Source organism: Cricetulus griseus, chromosome 2, assembly GCF_003668045.3.
Source record: "Cricetulus griseus strain 17A/GY chromosome 2, alternate assembly CriGri-PICRH-1.0, whole genome shotgun sequence".
Taxonomy (NCBI): domain Eukaryota; kingdom Metazoa; phylum Chordata; class Mammalia; order Rodentia; family Cricetidae; genus Cricetulus; species Cricetulus griseus.
Window position 1 is genome coordinate 144,616,259 of NC_048595.1, and position 13,375 is coordinate 144,629,633.

The 13,375-nt window shown below is 37.7% G+C and overlaps 1 protein-coding gene across 1 annotated transcript in view; it reads left to right on the top strand.

The window, feature by feature from the left end:
• Stau2 (staufen double-stranded RNA binding protein 2) overlaps nt 1-13,375 on the top strand; it is a 236,767-nt gene that overhangs the window by 84,254 nt on the left and 139,138 nt on the right. The window contains exons 8-9 of the mRNA XM_035440003.1: nt 723-854; nt 5,153-5,213. Of these exons, the coding sequence (XP_035295894.1) occupies nt 723-854; nt 5,153-5,213 (193 nt within the window). The remainder of the gene's footprint in view (nt 1-722; nt 855-5,152; nt 5,214-13,375) is intronic.

The following is a 13,375-nucleotide window of genomic DNA, read 5'->3' on the forward strand; positions in this document are numbered from 1 at the left end:
ACACTAAGGCATGGTTGGTTGGTATTCCTGCTGTATTGATGAGGAGTTTGAAGGTCAGGGAGTTGCTAAACAATGTGTAGTACCTTATGCAAAAAGGAAATCAGACAGTTGAATTTTGTAAGTCCTAGATTCACTTGTGTTTTTCTTCACCACAGTATTATACTCAGCCTTATATTAATTTTCTTTAGAAACTGTTTAATATGATATTTTTCCATACTGGATATTGACCCTAGAACCCTGTATATGCTAGACAAATATTCTATCACTGAGCAGTGTCCCCAGCCCTAATATAAACTCATATAAACTTTGGACATTAGTTTAAATGACACCAACATGAATTTCTCCTCTCGGTTCATTACTGGAAATTAAGAGTACTAAATGTAGTCAGAACAAATACTGTGTTAATGTAAACTTTATTTGCTTAAATGAGTAAGGTCTAAAAACATCAAATGATACAGAGATATGTAAGGAAGTAAAAGTTCTAGAAGAAAGCCACACTGAGATGACCACCAGAATCTGAGGGCCATTTCCCGTATTTGCTCCATGTGCGCTTTCACTTGCATATATAAAATTTACATGAGTAAGATTTTGTCTTTCTGTTTTATTTTGGATTAACCTTCACACTTTTTAGTCCTATGAATTCCTTTATAATGTAATTATATTATATAATTATATAATGTAATATAATTAATACAACTAATTAATTTCTTCAACCTCTATAGGTGAAGGTGGGCAATGAAGTTGCTACTGGAACAGGACCTAATAAAAAGATAGCGAAAAAGAATGCTGCAGAAGCAATGCTGTTACAGCTTGGTTATAAAGCGTCCTCTAACCTTCAGGATCAGCTCGACAAGGTGAGAATGGACACTAATGGACTAGTACTTCCTGTCCGACATGAAACTTATTAACATATTCTGATCTCATCTTCTGTCAAAGTTGACTTGAGTTTTAATTTTCATGAGGCAGTGCTCTGTGAGATTTTGCTGTTAGAAAATAATATCCACTTATTGGGAAGATGTAGTGCTAGCAAGTAATAAGTCTAGGACTAGAAATACTAAAATTTTTGTATGATAGTTCATACCAACATAATATTGTCTAACTTATTGCTGCTTGGCTCATCATGTACTTTTGTCTGTATTTGCCTCTTAAGAACAGGAGCTGTTAGTCTTTGGTTTTGGAAGATAGTTGTAAACTGGAAATAAAAATTTTGGCTTAGTCCTTTAGGGCAGTTTTTGCACTAGGCAGACTCTCTCTAAACTAGTTTTATTTATTTGTTTTCTGTTTATTTTAAATTTAAAGGTAAACCGAGAGCATATTTCTTTTTTTCCCCAAGACCATGTTCATAGTCCTCTATTTCTTCTGCAGCAGCTAGCATCATTAGCACCTGCCTCTGTTGTCGAGAGGCCTGAATTCAGGTGATAGCAGAAAAGGTGGAGAGAACTGAATTCATTTTCTTTATAACCATTTTGTTATCTGTACTTATGTAGAAATTATTTCTACTAAGCATTTTGTTTACACAAAAGTTTACAACAGAACAGATTTAATATTACTTTTATAACAGTAGTTTTCCTTTGAGCAGACCTTTCTCACAGGACTGTGTTTGGAGAGGACCTTAGCTTCTGCAGGAATATTCCTTAAGCTTAGGGCAAGAAACAAGGTATCTTCTGATGAACATTTAGCTGTGCTTTTCTTAAGGCTATGTGATTTGTTTCAGTGATTTAAAAATTCATTTGTCTATGTGATAGATATTTCAGTTCTGTTTCCTAAGCTTGGCTAATCAATGATTTTTCTCCTTTAAAAAATGTTTGTAATACAAAACCTAACATGTTTGTATTTCAGTAGATCTTAGATTATGTGTATGTTGTTTTAGTTTAGCACATTTATATTGACTTAAAACTGATGAGTACTTATAAAAATATGTCAAAATAAGGCACTTTAAAGATATTTATTTGTAGGTTAAGTGAAAAAACAAAACAGTATTTCCTTTATTTGAGAAGCCTTTTATTTTTTGCATACCTACTGTATTAGCAAGTGCTCTCCAGAGAAACAAAACCAACAGGATGTGTGCACATGGGCGTGTGTGTGTGTGTGTGTGTGTGTGTGTGTGTGTGTGTGTGTGTGTGTGTGCATTTGTAAATACACACAGACTTACATTAAAGAGTGGCCTAAGTGATTATGGAGGCTCTGACAGTCTGCAGTCTATGGGAACACCTAGCAGGAAGCAGCTCCATTTCAAAGACAGTCTGCTGAAGAATTCCTTCCTGAGGGAAATCAACCTTTGTTTCAATGACACTGTCAGCTGATTGTGTGTACCCCTCCATATTGTGAAGGGTAATATGCTTTACCTGAAGTCCACTAATTTAAATGAACATCTCATCCCAAACTGCCTCAGAAAAACACCCACTAATGTTTTATCAAATATCTGAACTTTAGCTCAGACAACGTGACATATGAAACTAACCCTCACACTCGCACCTACTAAATGCCAGACACTTACAACTGAAGATAACAAGTGGACTGAAACCTAGTCCTACTCTCAATGAACTCAGCCACCAAGTGTTGGGAATGAGGTGTTTTGATCATATTACAAAAAGAGAGGGAGGTCAGCTGGTCACTGTTTGATTGGAAAGTAAAGGGCTTAAAAGAATTGTTCATTTAAGACTTAAACTTAATCTAGTTATGTTCATAAAAAGTCATTCTCTCAGAAGTATGGAGAATGGATTTGAGCTGAGAGGCTGAAAGTAGGGAGGGCAGTCAGGGAGGCAAGTGGAGTTGTTCACATATGGAGCATCTGAACAAAGAACCTGGTGGGAGACATAAAGAGAGGAAGGTCCCAGGGATATTTTGTGTGTGTATTTGGTGCAAATCAAGTTTAGATAATATGTATGGGGGATACAGAAGGAAAGAACACCTGCAAAAAGGGAGCCAGAGAAAGACTTTTGCAACCAGGTGGTAGTCTCAGCAAAGAGGTCAGAGGGAAGGGTGGAGTGTATTGTGCAGTACCAGCTTTTGACCCATTGGTGATTTGGGTCTTTTGGGACAGCAGCAGGTGCTTTTAGCCATTGAGCTGTTTCCCCAGCCCCAGGCCATTCTTCTTCCAAATGCTGCTATTCATCCTGGTGTTTCTTTCATTTCTTAGTTGCACAGTTCACACACATTCATCATATTTATAGTCCTTTTTATTGGATTCTAATTCCTTTCTACATAAAAAGCTATTAGTGGACCATCATCGATGGCCCAATGGTTAGAATGCTTGCTTAGCATGTACCTGGTGCCTCACATTGCGGCGTCCACCCTTGACCAGCAAGAACGACGCCACACCAGGAATCTTCTTCAACACAGTTTAATCGGGAACCTCTTTGCTTTACAGTGTATAGTGGCGGCGGCGGCGGCGGCCCCGGGTAGAGGGAGACGGGGCCTGATATAGTCTACATCTACCAATCACTTAACCCTACGTGGTGCGCCAGGATTGGTTGTCTCCAAGCAGAATTAAGAGGATACATGACCTTTCCCAAATTAGGAGTTGTTTACCACAGAGAGCGCTCGCCGTCGGGCTGGCAGAGGGCGGAAACCTGCGCCATCTTTTGGGTGCGGTATTCTGCAGCTCCCTACATCACATAGAATAAAACAAAAACAATTACAAAGAAAAGAAAAAGACAAAAAAAAAAAAAAACCTTAAAGTATGGTTACTCTCCATTTCTTGACTTAGGAAAACTGCCTCTGACACTTTGGTTTGCATCTTTAGAAGCCCAAATGGTAATAATACAACATCAGATTTTGTGAGGTAGAATGAGATCATCTATTTTCATACAAAACAATTAGCTCATAACCAAATATAGTCTTCAATGTTACTATTGTTGGTGGTTAGTACTTTTGGACTATTTATTATATAGTAATTTCTGTTTTGCAAAGAACGTCTATATTAGAATTTTGTAGTCAAAGGTTACAGCAGTGATCTTGTAGCAGGCTTTTATTTATTTATTTATTTATTTATTTATTTATGAGCAGGCTTTCTTTTGGGACACCAACTAGCTCCCACATTATCACACAGAGATTTATTATTAATTATGAATGCTCAGCCTTATCTTATGCTTGTCCAACTAGCTCTTATAACTTAATTTAACTGTTTCTCTTTATCTACTTTTTGCCTTGGGTGTTTTTACCTTTCTTTCATTCTGTGTGTCCTACTTTTCCTGCTTCTTCTGTGTCTGTCTGGCAGCTGCCTGACTGGCTGACCCAGGGTGTCTTCCTCTGTTTCTCCTGTGTTCTCTCATGTCTCGTTTTTTTTTTCTCTTTTCTCTGCTCTAGATTCCTCTTCCTACTTATTCTCTCTGCCCACAAGCCCCACTTATCCCTCTACTGCCTAGCTATTGGCCATTCAGCTTTTTATTAGACCGCTCAGGTGCCTTAGGCAGGCAAGGTGAAGCAGCAACACATCTTTACATAGTTAGAGGAATATTCCACAACAGATCTCTCAGGGGGTAAATGTGGAGAGGACAGGAAATGTTGTCTTAAGAGGATAAAGAGATAAACAAAGAGTGATGTGCTTCCTGGTTTATGTTACACTACTGGTTTTGGGAACGGTGTTAACACATTTGTCATGATTCTTAGTTTAGTGTTTTACTTTCCTTTTGCCAGTATGTGTCCTTACCACCTTAAGATTTATAATGAAAGAGACAAAAAAAAATTCTTGTAAAAATAATGTTGGCTGATTATTTGGTGCATTTATATTTTGGTGATACTTAGTAAAGTTTTTTTTTTTTTCAGAATTGACACAGTAACATTTCTGTTCTTATTTTGATTTTAGAAGGGATGAAGATACTCCTTTACTTCTTGAGTAAAAATTACTGACCATTTTCTGTGTAATACATGTTATATATGGCAGGTTTTCTTGATGCCTTATAAGCTTACAAACTTATGCTTGCAAACTGTAGCAACCCAGAAGCAGCAAGTGAAACAGAAGTAGACTCATGTAGAAAGGGGACAATGTCCTGTTCACACTAGTTATTTCTGTAGCTGTCACCTAGGGTGAGAGTTGAAGAGGATATACCAGTAGCCATGAGAGACATTTTTGCCCTCCCTAAAGTGGTCAGGTAACATTGTTTCAATATGCCTGATTGTGTAGATTTCAACAATTGATTTAATCTTTCAGACAGGGGAAAACAAAGGATGGAGTGGTCCAAAGGCTGGATTTTCTGAACCAACAAATAACAGTAAGTTCTTATTTTGTGTTATATGTAATTGCTAATCATCACTGGTCCTGACTGGTTCTGTCTAGGTCATAGGTGCAGTGCTAAGCATTGTGGAAGGAATAAGGGAGTCACAAAAACTTGCTGTCCTGAAACTGGTAACTGGAAAATTAAGACAAAAACTTAAGTCCTTAAGCTGCTACAGCTTGAGTACCATTAATCTATATGCTAAAAACATTTCACAAGTTGTTATTCTTATTTAAATAATATTCTTACAAATGAAAAACAAATCTGAAATTCAATTATCTCTCAATCGATTTTTAACAGTTCTAATTTCTTGGGTATAAAGAAATTTTTATATAATTATAATGCAAATTTTTCTTTCCTTTTTTGAACCTAGAGCATTGTATATGGTAGACAAGCTGTAGCCCCAGACCTTCTTTATACAATTTATATTACTTTATATATATATATATATATTATGTATATATTACACATATAATAATATACCTTATTTGTACTACTTATAGTATAAATAGAAATCATTATACTGTTTGCATTTAGCATTGCAACATACATTTTTGTATTTTGTTGAGCTCTTAGAATTTTTAATGCTTTATTAAGGTTATTAAGTTAGTATTAGATTGTAAGTATGAAATGTAACAACTTTGTTCCCCTTGATAGTCAGATGCTTAAAAATCAACCTATTATCAAATGTATATGACTCAGATAAAAAGTTTTTACTATGCATACAGATATTTTTCTTTAAAAACATTTTAAAAATTTGTTTATTTTAATTTTATATGTATGGCTTTCGCCTGAATGTATTTCTGTGTACCATTTGCATGCGTGGTGCTCACAGTGGTGAGATGAAAATATTAGATCCACTGGAACTAGAGTTACAAACAGTTGTGAGCTGCCATGTGGGTGCTGAGAATCAAACCAGTATCCTCTGGAAGAGCAGCCAGTGTTCTTAACCACTGAGCCATCTCTCCAGCACTCCTTTCTAACCCTCTTTCATTCGGAACACTAACAAAGCTTAAATCTGCACATTGTCATAACAAAAGGTCTATAGTCTTTTACTGGCAGTTTATCTTTTGATGAGTGGAAATCAAAAATGATTCTTATGAAACCATGCTCATAGAATTGAATTCTTGATCTATCAAAAACAGCCTCTATTAAGTAATATTTTAGTGAGATAATAATATTCCTGGGTAACTTTTCTGGGAAGAATTTAAATCAGCAGGCAGGTAGACCTTGTACTATATATACACAGGAATAATATGTGTGGACTGAGCATGTAGCCCAGGAGAAGTGGGACCACTTCAGGGTGCTTAGTGCTTCTGCTCTATTCCTTTGGTGTTTGGATATATCTGCTTGCAACTACTTGGTGAAGGGATGTATGGGACATTAAATTGATTATAGTTTTATATAAAGCATTTAGAACTCAGCACCTATTAATAATCTTGTAATGAAATTTGTTTTTCATACCTTCCCCTTCTTTTGCAAAAAGGATATGATGCTGTTTACATTGGCCAGAAATCCCATTCTTATACATTTTTTATCAGATATTTTTTGCATGCACATCTGGCCAAAGAATATATAGTTTATTCTTGGAAATTTGCATTTGGCACATTTTAAAGAATGTGAACTTAATGTATTTGAAAATGGAAGACATACAGTTACTTATCTGGCCCCTTAAATATGAGAGCACACTGTAGATGATCTGCAACCTGCATTCATTTAAGTTGATATTTTGGCCCTTAGAATTAGTGTTTTTTTTATTTTATTTGACTCATTTCTTTTAAAGATTGATTTTTCTTAAATTTATATGTATGTGTGCATCTCTGTGAGTGAATGCTGGTGTGTGTGTGTGTGTGTGTGTGTGTGTGTGTGTGTGTGTGTGTGTAGTGTGGGGAGGGTGCTTGTGAAAGCCAGAATAGGACATTATAGCTCCTGGAATTGGAGTTACAGGTGGTTGGGAATTGACTGGTGAGGTTTCTTGGACCCCATCTTGAGTCCTCTGCAAGAACAGCCTGTGCTTTTCTTTTTTTTTGGGGGGGGGCTGGGCAGCAGCCACCCCCCCCCAAAGAACAAAAAGCCAAAAGAGTAAACATCTCACTACAGTAGGTGGCCACAGCTGCTGTGAGTTCATGAACAGCATGTGCTCTTAACCACTCACTGAGCTGTCTCTTCATTCAGTCCCTGGGTTAATTTAATTTGCTGAGGGTTATTGTACCTCCTTTGCAAAGTATAGGAAGAGCTACCACAAAGAGGGAGGCCAATGAGTTTAAGTAGTCAGAAATGTATAAGAATGCAAATCAGTTTTGTTTTAGACACAAAGCTATAAATGATAGAAGTGTTTGGAGCCTTCCTAAAGCTAAGTTATTTACTCTTTAGGACCTTCTTTGGTTTACAGTGGCTCAAACAGATTTGAAATGAGTATTTCTTCACCCCTTCCCAGCAGTGAGAGGTGAGGAGGCAGACCTAAGGCTCTTTAACACTGGTGGCTCAGACTAGGTTACTGTTGTGAGTAAAGGCAGTTCAGTTTTGCACAGGGTTGGTTCTCATCTCCGATCAGCCTAAAGCCAGTGAAAGCTAGTTAATCATATTAGGAAAAAAGTCTCTGCTTGGGAATTGATCACCGGACAGCAAATCACTTCCTAAAAATTAGTTTAAGTTTGGTTATTATAGTAATGTTTTGACTGACTTCTTGTCTACTTAAGTTTTTGCTCTAAGTGATCTACATCCATGTTAGCATTCTTCAGGAAAAGGTGTGAGCAGAATCTCCAGAAGGCCTCAAGAAGACGGACTGCCAGTGCTGACACACCATCTCGCCTTAAGAAACTCTGCTCACATCTTACTACTGACCAAGTTTGCTAAGTGTTTTTGCATACCGCTGTGTAAAGTTGGGAATCTTAATTATGTAACAGTAAAGTGATTAGCAGCACTGAATAGCATCTAAAAAAAGAAGTGTTGCTTTGCAGAAACACTAAATGCCTCTCTTCACTATTTTCCTTCTCAAACTCTTCATGACTTCAATTTCTAGCCAACCATTATTGGGAAAAATAATACAAAATTAACTGGGAACCAAATGTACTAGAATTAATAGAGAGTGCAAAATTGGAAAAAGGAAATTTTAATCTGGCACACTGGCACCTAACTATAAGTAGACAAAAATGTTAATGTACATGTGCATTTAATTTTTGTGGTAGAAGATTTTTTTAAAAGATTACAGTCACAAGAAACTGCTAACAATTACAACTAAGAAATAGTTTAAATGATTTTACAAGGGACTGTGATTATATAGCCTGGCTCCTCCATTTATTTTCTTGGCTTGATTGCCTGCAGCTTTAAAATGTGGACCTGATTTCTGTATGTTCCTCAGGCTTTCTTCATTTACTAAGCTTTATCAGAAGGCAGACTGTTCTAAGTGTGTTTTTGCCCTTTGAATGGCTGTCATAATTATGTTGGAGTACAAGAACACATTACTCTGCAATGTGAAATTTGTGTTAAATTTAGCATAGGGCAATTTTATGCTTGGCACACACATAAAAAGCTGGGTTTTTACAGATGAATGACTAACAAAGCCTTAAAAAGCTCATGCATTTTAAAGATCTACTGATGGCTCATGGAAAACTTTGTAAAATATTTAGATATAGTTCAGTTGATAATATCTTTTTGTACTTACATTCCATGTTTCTTATTAATACAGGGTCTTACTTAAAAACAGGTTCATTGTTTCTTAAAGGTGAACTCTGGCTTAATTCAAAATTGGACTAAGCTCAAAGGTGTTCTGTGAAATGTGCCAAATCCACCCACTAAAAGATATTTTGAGGCATTTTTTTCACATTGTCTCTTTTGAAACAGTTTTTTTCAGCTCTGAGAAGTGTGTGGGTCTTCTAAATTTGTCAGAAGTGACCCAGAATGGACCTTTGGGATAGGGTCCAGTTCTGACTAGCCTTTCGATGTCTTAACTTAGTTACCAACGTTTAATCCCGTGTGTCATATGCACGTCGAATTAAACCCCGTACATCCGGAAGCCAGTAGGTTGCACCAGCCCAGTGATTCCATGTTGGATAGATAGACAGCTTCATTCTGCTGTGCACTGTATTTAGAACCTCTGCTTTTCTCTTTTTCTTTTTCTATTCTTTATGCTTTTTTTATGTAAAGTTTTACTATTTGGGAATGCACCATTTTGCCTCTTCCTTTTAGTTTCATTACTAGGACTTCTAGTACTATTTTATTTGTTCGTTTGTTGTTCAAGGATTTCAGACATGGTATATTAATGTATTTTGATAAAATTTTTCCCTCATTCCCTTCCTTCAAATTCCTCCCCTGTCCCCATGTCAATAATTTGTTTTTCTTTGCTGTGATAAAAACTGACAAAAGCCAGCTTGGAGAAGAAAGGGTTTATTTAACTTATAAATCTATAAGTCTATCACTGAAGGAAGCCAGGACAGGAGCTTGAGGCAGGAACAGAAGTAGAAACCATGGAAGGATATGGTTTACTGGCTTGCTCTCCTATGTTTTCTCAGTTTCTGTATGCCATCCAGAACCACCCACCCTGGGCACTGTCACAATTAGATCAAAGCAAAACCAAAATTTAGCAGTGCAAAAAGCCCAGGTACTGATTTATTATCTTCTGGGCTCCAGAGGGCTTAGGTAGCTCCATGTCTCCAACTCTAGCACACTCAGCTTGTCTCATAGGCTCAAAATGGCTCTATTCTGTATCTGCTGCTATCTTTGGTGTTCATTCTAAAGCCCTGGCATCTCTAACAAACTAGGGTCTCCATAGCAACTGAGGCTGCCCCTTCATCCATGCCTTCTCCTGACTTTACACAGTGCCAAGCCTCGGCTGCTTTCCATGGCTCTTTCATGCCTTCAAAGCCAGTACCATCCGAGAGACTCTTACACATTACCAGGTTCTGCTTCCAGCTTAAGACGAAGCCTTGGTTATCCCACTGGACCTCAGCTTATGTATGTTGATCCTAAGGAAATAATTCCCAAAAAGTTTTACCTCCATAAGGCTGGTTTCTTGTTAATCATAGCTAATTTGCCAGCCAGCCAGCCAGCCAGCCAGAAACCACAGATTAAGATTCTCAAATCACATCTATCACATGAATAGCCCTGATTGATGATGAGTCTTTGCTTCTCTCTGAAACTTTACAAAACAGACCTCCATCATCTGCATTTCTCTCAACACCTTTATCTTCCAAGCTCCCACCAAATGCGCCAAACAGTCCATTAAGTTTTGAGCACTCAATACCTTTTTCTAACTATGACCAATAACAACTTGTAATCAATCCCCCTTAAATGATAACAAACATCTATAACCTATCTTTTGGGAATGTGGCATTGTTTTCTCTAGACTTCTTCCTGTTGTCTGGGATGCTGGCATCGTTGAGGGAGTCTTGAGAAAATCAGAATAATTGTTTAGTCTTGGCTGGAGTAGTCTGTGAGGAAAGACCTTGTCAGCTAGCAGCCTCGAAGCTGTTCTGAATCCTGGATCACCTGGGCCATTCATTTTTATTGGTGTCTGGTCCTCTTGCTCTGAAAATACATAAACTTATAAAGGTAACATATATATCTGCATTAATAGAAGTATAGACTGTGAATTGTACATAAGTCAGCCAAAGATAATTTTTTGTTTTATGTTTGAGCAGGTAAAATATGTATCATGTGTCTTGTAGTTTTTCTAGGTTTATTTCATTACGTCTGTAGCCAGGATTTTCAGAGGGTCTTCCCTGATCAAACCTGATCCATATCAACCTGGAATGAATCGACAGCCTCTCATTTCCTGTGGAAATAATAACATAGCCTCTCTCCCAAAGTAACATATCTTTTGACCTCCTTTTTGAAGTAAGATATTCTTAAAATACATAGGTTGGTTTAATCCAACAGTTTTCATAATCCAATGTGTTTTAGCAGCTGACGGTCCTTCACTAGCAATCAGAAAATCTGAAGACAACACAGTAACATACAAAATCCAGGCTCTCTGTGTATTTCCCATCTTCACATGGCTTGTTATATTTTTATTACTTCTTTCCTTTTTAAGGACTTTATTATTTTTAAACTGTTTTTTATTCTATAACTGTATATACCCTTTTTCTTCTTTCCCCCAAGCCTACGTATATTTTTTTTTAACACACTGTAACCTGTTTGGAGTCGTTTTGTGGTCTGGATCAGTCTTTACTGAGCATCTGTATTGTTTTCTGGTTACATGAGATGAATCTTAAATTGCTATGTCAGCCACAGGCACTGCTCAGATTAGTGAATGGTGCTAGTACATGGCGATTGGTGGCTTGCTCCATCCTGCAGGCAGCTACCATGAGACACATACCTATATTGCAACTCCTCAGATTCCACCCTTCTTCTTCCCAGCATTCTCCTAGTCCGGCTCTCCTGCCCAATCTCTTCCTGCCCAGGTCTTTATTAACCAATGGGGATTATACATTATTTACAATGTACAAAGATTGTCCCACACATTTCCCCCTTTTGTCTAATTAAAAAGGAAGGTTTTAACTTTAACATAGTAAAATTATATACAGTAGGAACAATTATCAGGTAAGAATTACATTGATGGGCCTGGAGAGATGGCTCAGTAGTTAAGAGCACTGGCCACTCTTCTAGAGGACCCAGGTTCAGTTCCCAGAACCCACATGACTGCTCACAACTGTCTGTAACTCCAGTTACAGAGGATCTAAATCCTCATACAGAAATACATGTAAGCCAAACATCAGTGCACATAAAATAATTAATTAAAAAATTACATTGACAATGTCCAGTCCATTTGCATTTGGCAAACTCAGAGAAAATAGATAATGATCTATCCTATCTTGGTGAGTCCTAAGTTTTGTGGCATGATGACTTCATATACAAATTTCGTGTGTGCTAGTGTATTTACAGATAAATTTTTATAAATAGAATTACTATTTTAAAGAGTATGTGTACTTTTGTGTGCTAATGTACCTTAAGCTCCAGGAAGCAAATAGAAAACCAGCCCTGAACTTCTGGGCTGACTGAGGCTCTTAGGAAGCAGCCAGGTGATTCTGCCTACTTATTTGCTATCCCAGGAAACAGCTGGTTAGAACTTTCCTTTCCAGCCTCAGGACACAGCAAGGCAACCTGCCTTGAATGCTTAGTCCAGAGAGTCTGTTCCTTCCCATGACCAACAACACTGGATAGCAGTTGATTGGGCTTTCCATACCACAGACTCCAAGAAGCAACTTGGTGGCCCTGCCCATCCAATTATGGCTCTCAGAAGCAGTTGAATAGATTGTTCTGAAACACTGCACCTACTAAAGTCCTAAGAAGTAGACGCTTGGCCTCATCTGCACACCATAGATCCAGAAAGCATCTGGAAAGATCTTCCTGAGTACATAGGTCCCTAGATACCCACATAGTTATCTCTTCAGTTCTTTCATACCAGTGTGAATCCAAGCTACTACCATCACTCCATCTATACCCACCGGGTGGCCCTGCCCTCTCATAGTACTTGGAAACTGATGGTGGCCTTACTACCTGCAGTTGGTGCACTGTACCCAGAATGACCATCAAGTCTGCCATAACTAAGGCAGTTTTACTCCAGCTGGTAATTTGGCACTGCAGCCCCTGTGGCTTAGGCCATCAAGATGCCCACTGAGATCACTAGTGGTGATTCTAGTTAAAGAAACAACATGGACATTACATCCAGTTGAAACCAATGCCAATGCAGCATATCCATCCAGCACCTTAGGTACATTGCCAACAGAAGTTTGTTACTCTGAAAAGCATTCTGTAAAGTTAGTTGAGGTAAGTGACTTACCACATGTACAAACCAGTGTGGGGACATGAGATATGTGAGATAAATGAGACAGCATGATAGCCTGCAAAAGAATACAGAAGCAGCAGCTAGACATCTCAAAGAAAAAGGTCATTAGTGAATTGTCTGGCAAAGAATTAACATAAATAATTTCAAGGAAGCTTAATGTGATTTGAAGAGCATACAGACAAATTGGTGGAAATATTAAGACAATTCATTGAATAATGAGAAATTCAGCAAACAGATCACAAAATGGAAGTCAGATATCTGAGGCAAAGAATATAAAGAGAGAGGAAGAGGCACACTAGTGAGCAGACATATGTCCCAGAAGAAAACTAGAAAGAAAAAGACATCTAAAAACCCATTCCACAAAACAATTGCC